This window comes from Patiria miniata, unplaced genomic scaffold (assembly GCF_015706575.1).
Source record: "Patiria miniata isolate m_02_andy unplaced genomic scaffold, ASM1570657v1 HiC_scaffold_23, whole genome shotgun sequence".
NCBI classification, from domain to species: Eukaryota; Metazoa; Echinodermata; class Asteroidea; order Valvatida; family Asterinidae; genus Patiria; species Patiria miniata.
This window is the reverse complement of record NW_024037062.1, coordinates 3,841,957-3,862,716: the sequence shown is the minus strand read 5'-3', so window position 1 is coordinate 3,862,716 and position 20,760 is coordinate 3,841,957. Positions and strand designations below refer to the sequence as shown.

General features: G+C 41.5%; 1 protein-coding gene and 1 long non-coding RNA gene across 4 annotated transcripts; one reads left to right on the top strand and one right to left on the bottom strand.

The window, feature by feature from the left end:
- Positions 1-661: 661 nt before the first annotated feature.
- LOC119731185 (carbohydrate sulfotransferase 14-like) lies at positions 662-9,354 on the top strand. 3 transcript variants are annotated; one of them, XM_038204250.1, is made up of 4 exons: positions 662-831; positions 5,401-5,595; positions 6,752-6,825; positions 7,384-9,354. In XM_038204250.1, the coding sequence occupies exons 2-4, from the start codon at positions 5,499-5,501 to the stop codon at positions 8,203-8,205; spliced, it is 993 nt and encodes a 330-aa protein (XP_038060178.1). In that variant the 5' UTR covers positions 662-831; positions 5,401-5,498; the 3' UTR covers positions 8,206-9,354. The 3 variants fall into 3 exon arrangements, with proteins under 3 accessions (XP_038060178.1, XP_038060179.1, XP_038060180.1); XM_038204251.1 differs by having other exon boundaries at positions 663-735; XM_038204252.1 differs by lacking the exons at positions 662-831; positions 6,752-6,825 and having other exon boundaries at positions 5,520-5,595; positions 7,384-9,335.
- LOC119731186 lies at positions 8,743-9,737 on the bottom strand. Its single transcript, XR_005271435.1, has 2 exons — positions 8,889-9,737; positions 8,743-8,840 (listed from the first exon to the last, which is right to left on the bottom strand). It is a non-coding gene; the product is annotated as an uncharacterized LOC119731186 (long non-coding RNA).
- Positions 9,738-20,760: the final 11,023 nt, after the last annotated feature.

Genomic DNA, 20,760 nt, shown 5'->3' with positions numbered 1-20,760 from the left:
CCTTGGTGCCCACTCATAACATGCTGGTTCCCCGCCCGCCCGCCCCCCCCCCCCCCCAACTGACAAAGTGCCGCCTGCGTAGTTTTTATTCCTAGGAGGGTTAGGGGCAATGTCATGAATAATTCATGTTTATCCATGAGAACGGACAATGACATCAACAGCATTGTTGTTAGTTACTCAACTAGTTAAAATACATTAAAGCATTTTAAAGAACGGTTGTCGTCGAGCTACCACACAGTAGCCTAGTGGATAGCGAGATGAGCTATGGATACAAAGATCCCTGGTTCGAATCCACGTCGTCGCTGCTCATTTTCATCAGCTATTTTTCTTCTCCAAATTTATCACTGAGATAATTTTAAATTAAGGGGAAAATAGAACGAGAACCTAAGTCTTGCAATGATTCAAAGGAAAAACTGAATTATTCATGACACTGCCCCTAACCCTCCTAGGAAAAAAAATTACGCGTGCCGCCTGTTGTATGTCGGCGCGCAAGCAAAATAGTAAGTGCCTTCACTCGTACCCCCCGCCCTGCAAAAAAAAAAAAAGGGGGGGGGGGGTACGAGCGAAGTAAGTCCTGGGACACGAGAGGGCGCAGTGTATGCAACTAGACTGTATATTTACTTTTGGGGCTGTGCCGCGCCATACCAGTACTGGCAGTAGTGCATCCATGTGCTGCTGTGTTGTGGTCGGAATGGTGGTTGAGAAATCACGGCAATTTGTATGCATTCGCAAAAGGTAACAACACTTTCATGACGTCGATGTTACAAAACCCTACTTCTAGAGGCAGGAGGCACTTTGGAGTTGTGGCTAGCGCGTTGAACACATTCCGAGGTACGGTGAGCGCATCACTTTCGACCAAAGATCCTAAGCGCCGCAAGCGGCGCTATAGGATCTTTGCTTTCGACTATCGTCAGTATCGAGTATTGTGCAGCAAAGCTATCGAGAGTTTGTTTTCACCTTAATAGCACATAACATTGCATTGACCCGATCCGAGAACTCGAGCGTCCGCCTATAATAGCTTGATCATTTGTAGCCCAATATATACTCCTAAAACTATGAGGCTCCGCGTGAGCGGAGCCTCATAGATCAAGAAGCCCGCAAAATTGCCTGCAGCACAAAACACTAATAAAGTACAAAAACGTCCATCAAAATGCAGCCATTTCACACAGAACCGCTGCACAGTTTGCCCCTATACTCCGTACTTTATCTCTTGACATACTCACGTATCTTGTGCGGAACTAACATAGGTGGATTCTGTTGGTTTTTAGGCCAAAATGATGAAAAATATACCCTTTCCGCATTGAGCCAACCTGACACTTGAAACGTGCACGCATATGATCGAGCGATGATTTTCGGTTCGCTCGGAGCGCGCCGCGGGGGGTACGGTACATGTACTTGTACGCATGCACATCATTTCGCTTGTACCGTACCCCCCGCGGCGCGCTCCGAGCGAACCGAAAATCATCGCTCGATCATATGCGTGCACGTTTCAAGTGTCAGGTTGGCTCAGTGCGGAAAGGGCATATTTTTCATCATTTTGGCCTAAAAACCGACAGAATCCACCTATGTTAGTTCCGCACAAGATACGTGAGTATGTCAAGAGATAAAGTACGGAGTATAGGGGCAAACTGTGCAGCGGTTCTGTGTGAAATGGCTGCATTTTGATGGACGTTTTTGTACTTTATTAGTGTTTTGTGCTGTAGGCAATTTTGCTCACGCGGAGCCTCATAGTTCTAGGAGTAGCCCAATATATATGTGGCTGTTAGTGTTACGCCCCAACTATCGCATCAGTCCCAACAATAGTTGGGAGTGTCCCAACTATAGTGCGGCAGTTGGGTCGGCCAAACTATAGTGGGGACTGTCCCAACTATAGTGCGGTAGTTGGGTTGGCCCAACTATAGTTAGGACTGGAGTTCCATGGTGCATGCTGGCACCATGTATTCGTCGTGCATGTGTGTTGCATACACTGATACAGGGCCGGCCTGCCACGTGGCACCGCTGCTTAATAATTGGATGAGTTGTCCAGCTGGGTTTTTTTAGTCCAGCAACATTTTGCAAAATTCAAAGATTAGCGTGGCCGGCCAACTATAGATGGGCCCCACCGTACCCATAGCTAATGTCAAAGCGGTCCCAAGTAAAGTCGGACATGTAACAGAGCTGTAGGGAATGTTTTATAGTACATCAATGTAAACTATAGTTGGGACCGCAAAATAAAAATATTGCAGTGGCCCAACTATAGGGCCCCACCCATAGATAATTTCATTGGTCCCAAGTCAAGTCAGATGTGTATAAGAGTTGTAGGGAATGTTTTATAATCGTACAACAACGTACACTATAGTTGGGACCGCAAAATAAAAAGACTGGGCTGGCCCAACTATAGATTAGCCCCGTCAATAGCTAATTTCAGTGGTCCCCAGTACAGTCAGACGTGTATCAGAGCTGTAGGGAACGTTTTATAGTTGTACATTAATGTAAACTACAGTTGGGACACCGCAAAATAAAAAGATTGGAGTGGCCCAACTATAGTTGGGCCCCCTTGATAACTCCCTACTATAGTTGGGCCAGCCCAACTATGGAACTACAGTTGGGACCGTCCCAACTATAGTTGGGACAGGCCCAACTATAGTTGGGACCGATACCATAGTTGGGGCGTGACATGGCCAATTTACTGGACTACCTCTGTAAATAAAGGCCACACTTGGACAATGTACCAGAACATGTAGAACTTTGTCAAGATTTTATTTTCACATTAATTCATGATTAAGACTTTATTTTTATTTATGCTTTAAAGTTTAAGCACACTCACCTAGTTGTAATAATAAAGCGATAGAAATTTAATCCCCCCTTTTTTAGACGTCTATTTTTCGTGTAATTTCGTGTTGGAATTTAGATACGCCTACTCCTAGAACTATGAGGCTCCACGTCATAGATCAAGAAGCCCGCAAAATTGCCTGCAGCACAAAACACTAATAAAGTACAGAAACGTCAATCAAAATGGAGACATTTCACACAGAACCGCTGCACAGTTTGCCCCTATACTCCGTACTTTATCTCTTGACATACTCATGTATCATGCGCAGAACTAATATAGGTGGATTCTGTCGGTTTTTAGGCCAAAATGATGAAAAATATGCCCTTTCCGCACTGAGCCAACCTGACACTTGAAACGTGCACGCATATGATCGAGCGATGATTTTCGGTTCGCTCGGAACGCGCCGCGGGGGGTACGGTACATGCACTTGTACGCATGCACATACTATCATTTCGCTTGTACCGTACCCCCCGCGGCGCGCTCCGAGCGAACCGAAAATCATCGCTCGATCATAATGCGTGCACGTTTCAAGTGTCAGGTTGGCTCAGTGCCTGAAGGGCATATTTTTCATCATTTGGCCAAAAAACCGACAGAATCCACCTATGTTAGTTCTGCGCATGATACGTGAGTATGTCAAGAGATAAAGTACGGAGTATAGGGGCAAACTGTGCAGCGGTTCTGTGTGAAATGTCTCCATTTTGATGGACGTTTTTGTACTTTATTAGTGTTATGTGCACAGTGCTGCAGGCAATTTTGCGGGCTTCTTGATCTATGAGGCTCCACTACGTGGAGCCTCATAGTTCTAGGAGTAAGATACGCCAACGTGTGCAAACAAACCTGGAAATTACACGAAGTATAAACGTCTGAAAAAGAGGGGACTAATTTTCTATTGCTTTAAAGAGGGTGAGTGTGCTTCTAAAACGTGAATATACTACAAATAAAGTCTAAATGTGAAAATAAAAACTTGACAAATTTCTACATGTTTTTGTACATGGTCCTGTGGCCTTTATTTAGGAAGGTAGTCCAGTAAATTGGCCACATTTTAGATTAGCTGAGTCCTGAGTACTAGTACTCAAATAAGTATGGTAACGAAAGTTTCCTGATAAAGTAATAGATCCTCATTAATGTTATTCCTTGGTTACGATCCATTATATCTATGTTTTATCAATTTATTAACTTTTGTGATACATTCCGCTCGGAGTGACAAAGTTGCACTCTGCACAAATAGTACAACCATTGAACCAACGGCCTCCTTGCATCCATCCATTCAGCAAGTTAGAATATTGCTGTGAATGAATTATATTTATAGCCATATCCGTGATATAAATCAAACAGGCGCGCGATGTGGTACTACATGATACATCATACATGTACAATGATACAAGGGATGAGTTGGACAGCGGACGAGTTCAGTTGGACAATGGACGAGTTGGACAACGGACGAGTTGGACAACGGATGAGGTGGACAACGGACGAGTTAGACACGAATGAATTGACTTTTCCAGTTGAACACTCGACGGTTGAGTTGGTACAACAGTCGAATTGGTTCGAGCCGAGTTGGCAAATAGCCATGGTCAAGTTCAAAGGCTACCACTAAAACTCCTTTTTAAAAAATGTTGACATTGGTCGGTCGTAACTAGCATAAAGGAGTCGGGATTTCTTACTGTTTGTTGGTCAGCCAATGCCTAAGTAAGGCCAAAATAAAAAAATATTTGGTCTCTGGTCAGACCAAAGTTCCGGAATTGACGCGGCCACGCGGCATTTTTTTTTTTTTTTTTTTTCTTTAAGCTTGGATTGTACAGACAAGGTGGGGTACTATTTTGCTTTTTTGGTGTCCTCATGTACATTGGTGTCCACCATAATTTGCCTTGGTGCTTTCGATCATTTGCCTTGGTGCAATTTCCCATTCCTTGGTGCTCTTTGGTAAAAAAAATTGAGGAGGTGCGGAAATAGAGGGCGCTGTTGGAGCTAGCGCGGAACATTTTGGAAAAAAAAAAGATCGACGCGCATAATTAAAATAGACGCGCGCGCTGACCAGAGACCGACTTATTTTTTTTTGTGGCCTAATAGAGGTAATAGAGGTCATTAAACTTCAGTGACCAAAACATTACTAAATTAAAAGACTGCTTTAATTAATAAGTCATTTAATCAAATTTACCAGGGGGGTTGTCTCATAGGGGTGTGCGCAAAGGTGTCAAGTGATGTCCAGGTATGGAACTCTTTCCAACTTGTTCTGCATTGTCGCCATCTTCGTTTTCAAGTGGTGTGTTTTGTCGTCGTTGCTGTGTTTTACCCCTAGACCCAGTAACTGGGGCACTAGAACTCCTTTTTTTTTTAATTTCGATTTTGAATTTTTTCGAAAATTTCTCATAAATCTAAACCCTGCCCCAGTTCTACTGAGTGGAGTGCTGGAACTTCGGTACGGGGGTATCGAAGTTCTAGCGCTCTACTCAATAGAGCTAAACCCTGCCCTCTTTCCACAAAATTAATCCAGTGCCATTTCGCCAGCTTTTTAGGTGCCATCGAAACTTAAGAATGAGTTAGATGAATACAATTTTAGTTTGCTATCTTGTTGTATTTTTATGTAGATAACTACTGGTGAACCACGCTCTTTCGCATTCAGTCATTCGACTTGGGGTATGCTACAAGCGATAAGTCTCCAAGCTGTGGAAGTCAAGATTAAAGTATGGCTCGTGTTTCTCTTAAGAAGGGATTGACCTTGATGATAGGCTTCACTGTCGTGTATATCTTGGGGCTGAAGTCATGTCAGTTGAAGAACAAAGGCAAGTACAATCCACGAGTACAATTTTTCCATCATGGAATGACACTTGTTAATAAAGAAACATTCACAAAAGGGGAAAGATCCTGCTCTCACAGGACCGAATTGTCGGCAACTTTTTAAGTGTTTAGTTCTTCAATGTGCATGTGGGGATCAGTTTTTTTAAACAAAGATATTGCATACTTAACTAAAGGCCTTTTCACACTAGAGCCACTCAACCCGGGTTGAACTCAACCCTGGGCGAACCCAGTAGAACCCCGGGTTGAGTTTTGTATTTTTAAACCCAGCGTACAACCCTGCATTGTTTCACATTTGTTTCATACAAACCGAGCTTATTTGGTTTGGTTACTACTGTTTTGAACCCTGGCAAGAGTTTAAACCCGGGTTGAAAATCTCAATCCTGGTCTGGAGCAGGGTTGAGTTCAACACGGGCAAAGTCAAATCTCAGGATTAAGGCAGGGTCTAGAATTTTCAAGTGTGAAACACTGCATTATTTCAACCCTGCGTCAACCCCGAGATATGTCTCAGTATGAAAAGGCCATAATACAAACATGCCAAGATCTGCAACTTTCATTGAAATGGGTAATGGCCATTGACCAATATTATCGATGGGGAATGTAAAGATAAAATATTTCCTCTGAAGACCTTTTTTTCAGGCATGGGCTATGGTCTCAGTAAAGTTTAGCTAAAGATCTCATTCTTGTTCTGAATGGTAGGCATTTGTGTCTACATGTATATTGTAAGTAATAAATAAAAGTGTTGTCAGCACCAGGCCTAGTGAAGGTTACAAAAATTGCAAATAAAAGGTTCCTTTGGAAACTGAAGCAAAAAATTCTCTGAAGAAAAAAAACCTTGCTGGTGTACATGTGACCACTGAATCTTACACATTTGAGTCCGTGTACTTTAGGATTTTCCTTTGAGACGTTCATGATTCTGTCTTTGAAAATGCAAATCAACTTCAGTGATGATGAAACTATACTTTTTTGTTAGGGAGGACATATCTCAGCAACAACTCAGAGTTGGGAGAAACACTGTTTGCCTATTTGTATTACACACAACGAAAAATCATACATACCTGAGTTGGATACTTGACAAGTTTCCTCATTTTTACAAGTGGGTGATTTGGCAAGGAATTATTTGTACTTTTGTATGATTTTTAGGATTGATTGGAAGGGACTTGAGTAACAGTAGAGAAACAGAAGATAATGCACTAGTTGCTGACACAAATCTAAAGGTAAAGTACTTTGCATGAACACTTCCAGTGTCACAAAACACGTCCAGGTCACAAAACACTTCCAGTGTCACAAAACATGTACATGTACATGTACATTGTACACATGTACTTGTTCTGTGGTTTACATTTTTATCTAGCCATTTTTTCCATTCCAAGTCTGCCCTATATTCTGTCATGTCTGTTGAATAAATGAAGTTTTTCTCATGATATCCAGGATTACTTTCTATTCAGTTGCTTTCAGTTTGATTGTATTGCAAATTGTTTATGTTTATCCTAAAGAGAAAAGTTATAAGATCCTGATACTCACAAGTGCAGTAGAATACCAAACTGGCCTATTGAAATCGGACATTAAAGTACATGAAGATTGTACTAAATGCTGGCAATCTGGAAATTTAAATCAGATGAAAGTAGTTGTTGCTAGACTTGAAAAGAAAAAGTGAATATAGAATAGACATAGATGCGGTAATACTAATACAACACATCAAACATGTCAAATGTCATTTATCATTTATTGTTCATAACAAAAGACTGGTTTGGCTTTTTATTTCTCATTTACAGGATGAACAGGCATGGTTGAAAAAGATGGATGAAAAACATCAAACCCGCATAAATGCTCTCCGCAAAGCTTGTTTAAATCATTACAACATTTCATTGGAGCGGGTGAGCTCACTAGCAGCCAAGCCAGGCAGATTACGTCCACTGATTGTAAATGACGAACATCAATTTATCTATAGTATTGTCTACAAAGTAGGATCTACAAACTGGGAGCGGTTGCTTGTTGAAGATCTTGGCGGCTTCAAGAATGTGCCTAATCAGAAGTTGTACAGTCATAAAGCATTACACTGGATGCCAAGGTTTAATTCAACAGAGATACACCAACGTCTCTCTAAATATACAACCTTCATGTTTGTAAGAAATCCACTGGCTCGCATTCTCTCAGCCTACAGGGATAAGTTTGTCAACCATCACAACAGTGTTTTTACAGAAATGGGAAGAAGCATCATCCAAAAGTACCGTGCGAGATCGGAAGGCTCTTTGGCCACAGACAATGTAACTCTCACAGAATTTATAAGATATTTAATAGACTCCCCTGCACATCGTACAAATCCTCACTGGAAACCAATATTTCATCAGAACCTGCCATGTGAGATCAGATATGACATCATTGGAAAGCTGGAGGAGGCGTCAGATGATATCCCCTATGTGCTGAAGCGACTGCAGATTGACCATCTTGTCAGCTACGCTCAGGGACAGAAGAAAACCTCAGAACAAAAGTTGCTCAGGGAATATTATTCACAAGTACCCAATGATCTTATGCGCGAGCTGTATTCTATATACCAGCCAGATTTTGTTTTATTCGGTTATGACATTCCCGTCTAAAAAGATTTCAGAATCCTGAATCGCATTTGGTTCGATCGACTTGAATGAAGTTTGTGACTTTGTCACTGAGAGAGCATTCCAGTTGCATGCATGCGTGTTGGCCAGTGGGGGATGGGGATGACCCATACGGCAGAATCCTAAAATTGCCCAGTCATGGTCATTCAAAAAGCTTCTTTTTTTTGGGGGGGGGGGGGATGGACACCTTGTGACACCAGGGGGTGCTGTTCTTGATATGAATGTTCATGTGCGCTTAACCTTGCAAATGGTGCATTGTAAGCTTTTGTACTGTGTGTTCTCCAAAATTATTTTTTACAAATGTGGACCACTGGATATTTAATTTTTGTTTCCTCACCACAAACAAATGGGGGGGGGGGGGGGATCCAGTGGCCTTAAACAAATAAGTATGATAACTGCCAAAAGAAGTGAAGGTGTGTACATGTATTATATTACATGGCTAGCCTGAAGATAGTTTATTAGGCATTCCTGATGTTTCACTTTTTTTGAAACCTCCTTTGGTCCCTTTTTAATTTTTTTTTTATTTAAGCGTATATTTCTTTGTAACTTATTTGATAATACATAAAGCGGAAGGAATTATTTTTGTGTATGGTTTTTACATACAATAAGTTTTTACATACCTTTCAAAATGAAACTTTTGAAAGGTACAAACATTAAAATGTTTGTACCTTTCAAAAGTTTCATTTTTTATTTTGTACTGTATTCATCAACATATTTGTAATAGTGTTTTCATGCTGTCAAAATGTCACTTTATTTTTATTCAAGGACATGAAATTGTAAAGAATCTAACCTCTTCCTCTAATTAAACCTTAAAGACAATAGAAACATCTGCAATAACCCGGAAATGTACCTTCCAATTTAATGAGAAAATCCTTGCTCAGATTGCATGTTTTCTGTTTTTCTCAAAATCCACTGAGCTGAAACGTAAGTAAGTTAGTTGTTAATGACTGCACCCTTCGTAACATTTTGAGGAATTAAGTTGCCTCAAAAAAAAAATTCACATAAAAAATTGATCTTTAGTGCCTTTAAAACTAATAACTTGTCCGTGCTACTGCAGTGCAAGATGTAGAACCAGTGGTTTCCTTTGAAGATAATCTTGAATCATGTTTAAACTGTTAAATCAGTGTGAAGGTCCATTTCTGTATCAACATGTCTTTTAATGAAGCAAAATGTTCTTCAGAACAGTTTAGGTACATAACACTTAAGCATGAGAACTTGGAAATTTCGGTCTGAAATCAGACTTTTTTGAATCCAAAAGCTTTATAATTTCAAAGGATGAAATTACGAGTTTAAAAAAAGTTGTAAAAAAAGTTATTTTGTCGAATTTTCAGCCTTTGTTATCTCTGCGTGTACATCCCTGATATAAATTAAACCGCCCCTCCAAGGGCGGACCCAGGACACAATTTTGTGGGGGGCCCAAAACAATTTGTGTCCCCCAAAAGAGGGTCAAAATTTGTTTTGGATTCTAGATGCTCTGTTGTGCGATCTGAGGCAATTTCTGACCACTTTAACCAATTTTTTTTGGGAAAAGATGTTGTTGTAGGCAGTGCCTGCCTTTATTGCGACGTCACTTAAAAAAAAAAAATAATAGCGTTGCTGTTGAAACCCCTCAGCCAGAGTCAAGTTATCATCCGGAAACCATTAACTCAACATGGTGACCTTGACCTTTGGCCTTTGACCCCAGAACCAGTCCCAACATGCCTGTACCAATGGGAAACCCCCTACCTAAGTCAAACACCAAAATCTCATTTCTAACTCAAGTTATCATCCGGAAACCATTTACATTTAACTCACCACGGTGACCTTGACCTTTGACCTTTTGACCCCAAAACCAATCCCAACTTGCCTACTCCCAAGGGCAACCCTCTACCAAAGTTAGACACCAAAATCTCATTTCTAACTCAAGTTATCATCCGGAAACCATTTACATTTAACTCACCACGGTGACCTTGACCTTTGACCTTTTGACCCCAAAACCAATCGCAACTTGCCTACTCCCAAAGGCAACCCCCTACCAAAGTTAGACATCAAAATCTCATTTCTAACTCAAGTTATCCGGAAACCATGTACCTTTAACTCACCATGGTGACCTTGACCTTTGACCTTTTGACCCCAAAACCAATCCCAACTTGCCTACTCCCAAGGGCAACCCTCTACCGAAGTTACAACCCCAAACAACATTTCTAACTCAAGTTATCATCCGGAAACTAAGCTGCCCGGACGGACGGACGGACGGACGGACGTTCTAGCCAGACGGACTTGTGGGGTGATAGCATTGTGTTCCCATTATCCCTTTTTCTAAAGATTCCCTTCTGGGGTGATGTTTTTCCATTGTGTAAAAAGTGGGGTGATGTGTTCTGAAAGGAACATCACCCCACAAGGGTGGTCTGGTCAGAACGGACAGACATACATCCAGACGGACGCCCTAGGCGATGACAATACCCCTCGAGCCTCTCGGCTGAGGGGTAAAAATGGGTTTGTTGGGGGGGGGGGGGCCCTGTTTCCCCCCCCCCGGATCCAAGGGCGGATCCAGGGGGGGGGGGGGCAAAGGGGGCCATGGCCCCCCCCAAAAAAAAAAAAACGAGACCAATTTTTTTTTTTATGTGACATCGCAATAAAGGCAGGCAATGAGTAAACCACCATCTTTTCCTCAAAAAAACATTGGTTAAAGTGGTCAGAAATTGCCTCAGATCGCACCACAGAGCATCTAGAATCCAAATTTTTTTTCGGGGCCCTTAAGCGGGCCCCGAACCCCACGCCCTAATTGTTTGGACCCACTTTTGGGGGGTCCAATTTTTTTTTTGCCCCCCCCCCCTAAAATTGTGTTCTGGATCCGCCCTTGCCTGGATCCGCCTTTGCGCCCCTCCCCTCTTGGTTTCTCCACTCCAAAATATTTATATATGTTAAAAATGCTCCCCCCCGGTGCAAATGGGTCCCCATGCAGTTACACCATTGTGAAGGCCTCCTACATGTACTCTTCCTACTCGCACCATGCCATTTCCTTAATAAATACTTCTGTTGCCACTCTCGCCTACGGCATTCTAAGTCAATGATGGTGTACATACATGTATATGGCCATCTGATTTTCGGGGTCCGCTCATAGGTCCGACGCCTCATAGGTCCGACGCCTAAGTCCGACAAAATCGCAATCCCTAACCAAATAAAGGCCCATAAGTCCGACGCCTCAAAGGTCCGACGCCTCATAAGTCCGACGCCTCATAAGTCCGACAACGGAAGAACGAGGCGTTTAATATGTCGGACTTATGAGGCGTCGGACCTATGAGGCGTCGGACCTATGAGGCGTCGGACCTATGAGGCGTCGGACCTATGAGGCGTCGGACCTATGAGGCGGAATAAATAGATTTTATGCCTCATAGGTCCGACGCCTCATAAGTCCGAAATTTCGGACTTATGAGGCGTCGGACCTATGAGGCGTCGGACTTATGATACGGCCCCTGTTGTCCGGAAGAAGATTCTGCTTTTCTGCCTTTACCGGAATTTACCTTTCTGCTAGACCCAGTAACTGGGGCCCAGAACTCCCCGGCTTCTTTCGTATTTTGACTTTGGGCGTACTACCGACCCAAGTCAAAATTCGAAAAAGGGACTTCTATAATATAGCATCCCCTGGGGTTCCTGGGTCTACTTTTCAGCTTTAATTCTGCTCACTGATAAATTACCCTTCCTCCTTTGATTACTGGCACTAAGTGGCAGGGGCGTTGGGGCGCATAGCATGAGCGGCGTTCGCTCGTACCCCCCGCCCTGCAAACGGGGCGCTGGGAAGGGCAGATAAGCTTCACAGAATCTTGTGAAGGAAGTTTGGATGGCATTCTGGGTCATTTATCATGACCTATGTATAAAGCATCTGGCTGCAGCTGTAGACCGCGGTTGGCCAATGCGCGCAAATACTATCCGAAAAGTTTGTCATAGAAATGCATACACACCATACGGATGTGATTTCTTTTTCATTGCGGACCATGTGGACACATTTTTTTCGCTCGTACCCCCCGCCCTGCAAACAGGGCGCTGGTTAAGGGTGATGCAACCTCGTACCCAGGGTATCGAGCAGTACGCGCCCATCACTACCTGCTGCTCTCTCACCCTGGTATTGGATCATTTGCATGTGCAAGATTTTTGAACACGTATGCAAATGAGGAATAGTCTGGTGCCTGCATGTGCGTTACATTAGCGTTTGTTTTTGTATGCGGTGTCTGGGGTAAAAACAGAGTCAATTCGTATCAGCGCGAGCATGGCGTGAGTTACGAAAACACGATTTTTATTCAATTAACTTTGAAACTGTTACAATCTTAACGAAACAATATGCAGTATCACATTTCATATTAATATTAATATTGGAACATTTCATGGGGGGGGGGGGCGTCATGTAGGGGCGTCAATCGCTTCTCAAAAGTGGGGGGGGGGACATACCTTGATCAGAACTGATGCGAGCGCGAAGCGCGAAGCCCTTACGGCGTGGGGGTTCGGGGCCCGCTTAGGGGCCCCGAAAAAATTGGATTCTAGATGTTCTGTGGTGTGATCTGAAGCAATTTCTTACCACTTTCCTCCATCCTTTAACTAATATTTTCTTAGCAAAAGATAATTATTTGAACATCGTTTTCGAGGTTGGAGTCATTGAATCAGCTATCGGTATTCTGAGCTATAGGCGTGGGGTTCGGTTTTTGAAAGGGATTATAATTTTACATGAAAGTCAAGCGTGCTTTTAAAGAGATTGTTATTATTTTTCATATCATTCCACAAGCGTACTTTTATGATAAAAGCCGGTGACAGGAAAGCTATAACCAGCCTTCAGGTTTGCTGAAAATTCATGATCCATAGACTACTTAAACTAAACTAAAATCAAGTCATGTTTTGCAACTGAGCTTGCACTTTCTGGTACACGATACAATAAAAGTGTATAACTGTGCGATTGCACACTGTGACTGGTCAAATCTGACTTTCTTCCTTAAAGAAAACCTAAGAATTGATAATAAAACAAATGGCAGGGGCGGATCTACGTTTCAGGAAACCTGGTGAGAGTGTGCGTGTGTTTGTGGGGGTGGGGGTGTTGATGTGAAAGGCGGGGGGGGGGGGGGGGGGGGGGGGGGGTAAGGCACGCCGGTGTAGCGTGAATATCCAACTCCATGAAATGTGGACTCATTGGTAGTAATGCGCACGCGTGAGCACGATACTATGCTATTTTTAGGATCGTTTCGGGAGAGTATGACCTGTCACGTGCGAGGGATTAACCAATAATAGGGGAAAAGGGGTCCGATTTTCATAGGAGTCGAATTTTCATGTGACACCTGTCCGGCCCCCGAGCCCCGGACCCCACCTCCCCCCCCCCCTGCATTCTAAGGAAATTTTAGAAAAATGTAGGAGCATTCCATTTGTTCCGGCATTTCAATCATCATTAGTGGTTGAAGGGGGGGGGGGTAGGGAGGGGGGGGAACGATTAACTGTTCTTAAAGTAAGGTTAGGCCCTATAGGATGTAAGCACGCAAGTTCACGTGTTTTACAAGTTTTACAAGCCTGTTGCAATTTGTATTCATGTAGGCCCCTACATTACGATGAAAAGCGCCCCATGTCACGCGGTGTCCAGCTCTATAGGCTCCGCTGAGTTTTCGAATTTTCACGGCCAGGCAATGTTAGGATTTTGCTGTACGTCACCCATATTTATTTCTCCAATATCTCTGTAACTATAGACAAACACACATGGCAAATGAATTGTCCAGACCTGTTTTGAGGGTCAGAGAATGTGATAAATGCATTTCTATTTCTAATTTTATTTACAAAAAAAATTAAAAATAAAAATTAAAAAGAAATAAGAATAAAAACTAGATCTATGTCTTTTCGATGAACAGAACATAGGGCTTTTCCGCATTGTTTTTTTTTATTCTGAAATGTATTGTTTTGACCATAAATATATGTAGTCAGGTATAAATTCTATGTAAAAACATCGCTCCATGACTACGATCTTCAAACAAAGGACTTTAAACTATACACCTTTAAGATGACGTCTCGTGAACCATGACGACGTCATAGTGATGCTAACCCAATCTTTGTTTGCAACACGTCCATGTACATACATGTATACCAATTTCCAATTTTCCAATCGGACTTGGTTCTTTAGAGACACAATCTTAAAATATGCACTTTTAAAATGACGCCACGTGACCACTGATGACGTCATATTTAAACTAGAAATGTGTGTGTGGACAAACACAAGCTGTTTCGGCTGTTTGAAATGTCTACCGGTATGTGATGATATGAATACACGATGACGGTACACTTCAAATGTCATCAAACATATATCGAAAGAGTATCACATTTTAATCATTTTAAGTAGGATGCAGATTCGTTAATTTTTACTGACGCCAGACATCAGGCTATTGTGTTTATCATTTTTCCAAACTAATTACATCTGTTCATTAGGCGCGTCAAGGACAGAATTTACTTCATTATTTCAAAGCTACCGACACACCTGACGAGAAATAAAAGAACATTCAAGCAATCTAATTGTGTGGACCGCACGGCGGTTGTGTTCAATGAAGCAACAAGTGACTAATTGCCTTTTTGGTTGTTGCTTTAATAGTGATGAGAAAGTAATTCCAACTATAAGGGCCGATGCAAAAGCAAGCAGAGCTCTTTCTCAAGGCAAAATTAAGCGCATTTAAAATATTTTTTTTAGACAAAAGACACTTGTATTGTTATGATGAAAACAGTTTCCATAAAAACTGCTCAATTGTTTTTTCAGAGATGTCGAAACTGCATGGTAACCACTTCGATGCCGCTCGCGTAATTTAATAGCAATGTCAGTCAAAAGGCAGGTTATTTTGTTACAAGGGAAACGTTTCCATGGGAACTGCCTAATACGTATTTTGGTTGCGAAGGGACGATGAAAGAGACAGTTCGAGTGACATTTTTTTTTATTATTGCACTCAGTTTCGCATCAGCTCGCTTGTTTAGTGGAAGCAGTGTCATTTCAGTGAGCATCGCCGAGTGAAACTTGTAGCCAATTCGCGGCAGCTCGCTTGTTGCTTGTTGGAAGCAATGGAAGGACTTACGGGAGGAATGTTTTTATTTTTGATGTATTTTGCAGGTGGTTCCCTCGCCCTGCTTGCGAAAGAAATTAAAGGTAAGGAAGAATATTAAAAATGGCTTAAAATAGACAATATGTTTTTACCATCAACAGCACATTGTGTTACGCCAAATTTTTGGAACGAGATTTTTTTATCCGCGCTCTTCCGCAAAATTCCTTTATAGAGATTGAATGGATTAATTCTTGTTGACGAGTTGGAAAATGGAATAAAACTATTGATTTTTTTTAAAGACAAATATTGAGTTAACTCTATTCGTCTGGTTTATTTATGTATTACTTACCAAAAAAAAATGGTATTCATTCAGTTGTCAGTGGGCTTACGGGCGAAAAAGACCTCCCATATGCATTTTTGGGTACATTTTTTGAAACTCTTGATGCCATTTTTTTCTGACCGTTTTATGCGCGGGGCCATGACTTTAAAAAGTGGTGGCTTCGTGCACAAAAAAATGATTCAGATTATTTCACTTTTCTTTTCAGCATTGAGACAGCTCACCCTAGAGCATACATCACGAGAAAAACAATCCAGAAATTTGCCTCTTTTGGGGTGGGGCCAAATTTGTATAAAATCAGGGGGCAAATGTCATTTACAGAAAATCAATCTGTAACGGAGATTTGTTTGGTGTTTTTGGTTTTTATTTCCATTCAGTACAGTAAACCGAGTAGACAGAATGCGTACCTGTCAAATCATACAAAAATTGTTCCCTTTTGGGGTGTGTCACACTTTGTTTCATTAAAGGGGGCATATTCCAAAAGTGGGCTGGCGGGAGCCAATGTACATTACAGGTAAACATTCTTTGAAACTCTCAGCATCACCTATTGGCACCTAAATAAGTCAAAAAAATCGCTTGGTCCCATTTTTTCCCAACGCCCTAGTGTTTCCATTTTGAACTCCAAATGGCAGCCATTTTAAACATCTATCCCACATATTACACACATATAAATTGACAAAATAATCGTCTTTTAATATATTTGTGTCTTAATCCTTTATAATTGATATACATTGACCTTATTCAGAAAAAAGCTTGAGACCTACAGATAACTGTACATAGTTTCACAAGTTAAATCCAGATGTGGGTGGATTACACAAGATTTGAATTATATTTAATATATATATTTGTAATTTGAACTGGTTAAATGCTTTCCTGGAATTGTATTAGTCATTTTATTAGTTCGCAAAAAGTGTCAGCATCAGGGTGGCTGGCTGTATTTGCACACATCTCTTCAGCCTCACATCTGCACAGTTCAGTACAAAGTAGTGGCTTTGCAGGAACATCTTGCAGTTGCACAGTTGTTGGTTGAATAGACCTGATACCTAATGTCGTCACGCTTTGTTTACATGAGAGTTAGGTGGGGATAGGGGAAAAATATTTACAGAGAAACGGTCAAAAACCAGTTTTTCCACATGCAAGTATTTGAAACTTGGCCAAAACAATAGCACTGCGTGCCAAAGAACTGCCATAATGATGCCTACATACATGCGTATGGACAAACTGGTATTGGCAATTTTTGTGTATACATGGCTTAATTTAAGGTTATATTTTCGATGCCATTTTTCACCATAGAGGGGCCCACCATCAAAAACTTGAAGTTTAGGAATATCTTAAAACAATTTCAATATGTCTGTGTAAATTTGTTTTTGGCTATCCTGTTGGTCTATCTCTATGGTTGTATCACAACTTGCGTAGTCCGGAAGCTGTCATACTGCTATAGAAATGCAAACGTCAGTATATCATAGAGTCGTGTCAGTCAAGTTGCCCAATCTGTCCACCTATGCATGGACGAAACACATCTTTAGAGAACATTGCCAAGCATCTGTTTGGAAGCAGGATTTAATTCTCCCTCCTATTGAGCCAGATCCGCTCTAGCTTGGCTGGACGAGGGTTGATAGTGGCTAAAAGATGTCGTAAAAGTTCCCCCGGCCCTTATAAAATGACTTAACAACTTATCGTTTACTTTGACTTTCTAGACTTCTTTTCCTATGTGAACAAGAATGAAAGGTTACAGGCATACCTCTTGAAAGAGGCTTTGGTTATCAAGTTTTCCTGATATATCTAATCTGGAGGTAGCACTGATCATAATAATTATACATTTGGTATACATACATTTTTATTCCATAATAAATTAATGTTTAAAAGTACTAAAACAAAACAAATCTTGTGAAATCCACCCAGATCTGAATATAACCCCTGATACCTGTCGGTCTCAAGCTTTTTTTTCTGAATAAGGTCATGAAATGGATATAAAATGCCTCATCAAACTTTTGTTCAGTTACAAGTGATTTATATTTCATTCGCTTAATCGTCTGAGCTTGATAACTTTGCTCTGTGACTTAATGAACTTTGTCAATTTTAGACTTTTTCCAATGAGTGCAAATTATATCTTTAATATAAACTGTAAGTGGCGGCCATTTTGAAGTTTAAAACGGCTGTTACAGTTTGAGTGTACTGTCAATGAGGGTCAGCATTGTATTCAGGATATAATATAAAAGATCAGAACATAAATGTCTCAAAAGTCGATTATTTTGTCAATTTATATGAGTACAATATGTAGGATAGATTTTTAAAATGGCTGCCATTTGGAAATTCAAATGGCAACCCTAGCGGCGTTGGCAAAATTGGGACCAAGCGATTTTTTTTTTGGACTTCGTAGTGGTATCCATAGGTGATCCTGAGAGTTTAAAAGAATGTATACCTGTAATGCATATTGGCTCCCGCAAGCCCAATTTTGGAATATGCCCCCTATGATGAAAAAAAGTGTGACACACCCCCAAAAGGAATTTTTTTTATGATTTGACAGGAAAGCATACTGTCCACCCGGTTACTGTACTGCATGGAAACAAAAACCAAAAACACACACAAAAAATGTCCGTTACAGCTCGATTTTCTGTTAATGACATTTGCCCCCCCCCCCCCCGCTTCTATAAAATGTGGCCCCAACCCCAAAATTCTGGAAATGTTTATTCTCGTGATGTAGCTCTTGGGTGAGCTGTCTAAATACCAAAAAGAAAAGCGAACTTATCTGAATCACTTTTTTTTGCACAAGAGACCACCACTTTTTAAAGTCATGGTCATGAAAGGGTCAAAAAAATGGCATCAAGTGGTTTTGAATTCCTTGAGGTATCTATAATGACAGTTTCAAAGAATGTACCCGAAAAGGCATATGGGCTACCACAAGCCCACTGACTACATGGTATCATTTCAAGTGGTAGGGCACAACCCGACCACTGTTTAAAATCGTTTTGATTAATCTTTGTTTAGGTCTTTTTTTCTGCACAATACTTCTCCGCGGTTTTTTTCCTAAACGGTTTAAGGTATGAAGCTGTAACTGTCAACATAATCGATCCTTATCCCGAGTGGTGCATATTACTCTGACGTCATGATGACGTAATTGGGTGTCAAATTACAAGCGATTTTAGGTGAAAAAAGTGCCTTGAGCAACTACTTTCACCTATTACTCTTGCACAAAATAATCAATGATGTTTGTATTCTGTAATCAGATAGACCATTGATTGTTTAACATTTTTGTTGTGTACGTAAACTTGCTTGACCTTTACTTCCGGGTCTACTGGAAGGTCAAAGTTTGGTGAATTCAAAATAAAGAGACTAGCCTGAAATAAAAAACAAACAAAATTTCTTCCGAACGGTTTACGGGATAATCATTAAACCTAGTGTCAACTTGTACCATGGTAACGAATATGTTATATTATTTGTTACGTCTTCATGACGTCATCAGGTATCAAATTACAGCAATTTCAGGGCACAATTTGACAAAATAGTTTGAGCTATGTTATCTCTTGAACTAAATAGAGTATCGTGTTCCTTTTTTCTTGATGTCGTAGACGGTGCCTTGAGCAACATTTGTTATTCCCAGGCACAAAACCACTTGACCTTCACTTCCGGTGTTACCGGAATGTTCAAAAGAAATTGAATCTAACTCGAAAACGGAAGCATTTTACTATAGACAATTACATTATGGAAGTGTTAAGTCAGGAATGCCAAACAAAACAAAAAACCCATAACTTTGACGTCATGCCTCGAAAGGGCGCCCTCTAGCGCCACAAAAAAGGGTTTTTGACTTTTAATTTAAAACCCTCAATCAAAATTTTACCAAATTGCCTGTTTCATATTCCGTGAGCGACCACAAATGATTTTGCAAGGTTTCATAATGGGACGGAAAGTGTGTGAGCTTAGAGACACGGTTTATTTCTGACGTCATGCGTATAGCACCAACGCTTAATCCACTCGGTGTTAGTGACTTGGTGGAGCTTAAAAGCTCCGTGAGTTGCTGCACTTACGTGATTGGTTAACAAGTCCTATAGGTTTACTACACGCACGTGTTTGTACATGTGACTGAATTTCTACCTCGTTATAAATGTGTGCCTGTGAGAGCGCGCGATGTCTAGTTTTTTGCAACCTAGTCCCCAGTGCTCACTTTATTTCCAACCTTGTTTCCAATAGTAAACCCTGGATAGCAAACTTTCTTCCTGTATCTTGATTCGATACCGCAATTGGCTAGTAATGGATTTTTATCGTGTACTTGGTGCTATTATTCGCAACGTACAGTACGTGTTTTCGCGATCATTCGTCCACTCGCCTTCTCGAAAATACAAATTTCCTTTCCAATTTGCTCATATTAATATGAAATATTGTGGCGGTCTTGTGTCGACGATGCCTTGGATATTGCTCTCTGCCGACCCGACGAGCGGCTGTGGGGAAGGCCAGGGGAACAGGTCCGTTTTGGGGCAGTCTACCGCCAGGCGCTCAGGGAACACACTCACTCGCGCTCTCACGCAAACCTCACGAACACACTCGGGGAAGGGCTAACGTCCAATGAATAGATCAGACACTCGGGTATTTAGGGCTTCACTGCTTTATTGTAACTACTTGGAGACCCAATAAGATGCGTCCTACTTAGGTGCGTCCTACTAAGGTGTGTCCTACTTAGGTGTGTCCTGCTCAATTGTAAGAATTGGCCCCTTTCCAATAATCGTCAAGAACTGGAATGCTTCCCGTACCAACCAGATTTCCTAATCCCTACACTCACCGGAACTAAACTAGTGCTCTTCCTGAGTGAGAGACTGACCACAGCTGTACTACACACGCTTCAGCAACTCCAAGTCTCTGAGCGGGAACTGTGCTACGCTTCGCGCCACAATTTACAGCTAAAGCACACAACGTGAGCAGTGCAATGGGAGAGTGCAATCCATGGACGAGTGAAATGGAAGAGAGAAATGGAAGAGAGTGAGTGCGCGCGCGACACGCGCTTATATACCCGCGCTGGGTACCAACCAGCCACGCTACTCGCGCGCTGTACAACGGACAGAAGTCCGCGTACCAACCAACTAAACTACGGTGAACATAGCGCGCCAATATTAACTGTTCCGCTACACAGCCGCGCCCCAGGTTTGGTCAGTCCCTTGACCTTAAAAACTGATAACAATAAGG

Coding starts and splice junctions, on each gene's coding strand:
- LOC119731185 (XM_038204250.1), top strand. CDS start 5,499: ATGGCTCGTGTTTCTCTTAAGAAGGGATTGACCTTGATGATAGGCTTC. Junction 5,596..6,751: donor ATGTCAGTTGAAGAACAAAG/GCAAGTACAATC, acceptor TATGATTTTTAG/GATTGATTGGAAGGGACTTG. Junction 6,826..7,383: donor TTGCTGACACAAATCTAAAG/GTAAAGTACTTT, acceptor TCTCATTTACAG/GATGAACAGGCATGGTTGAA.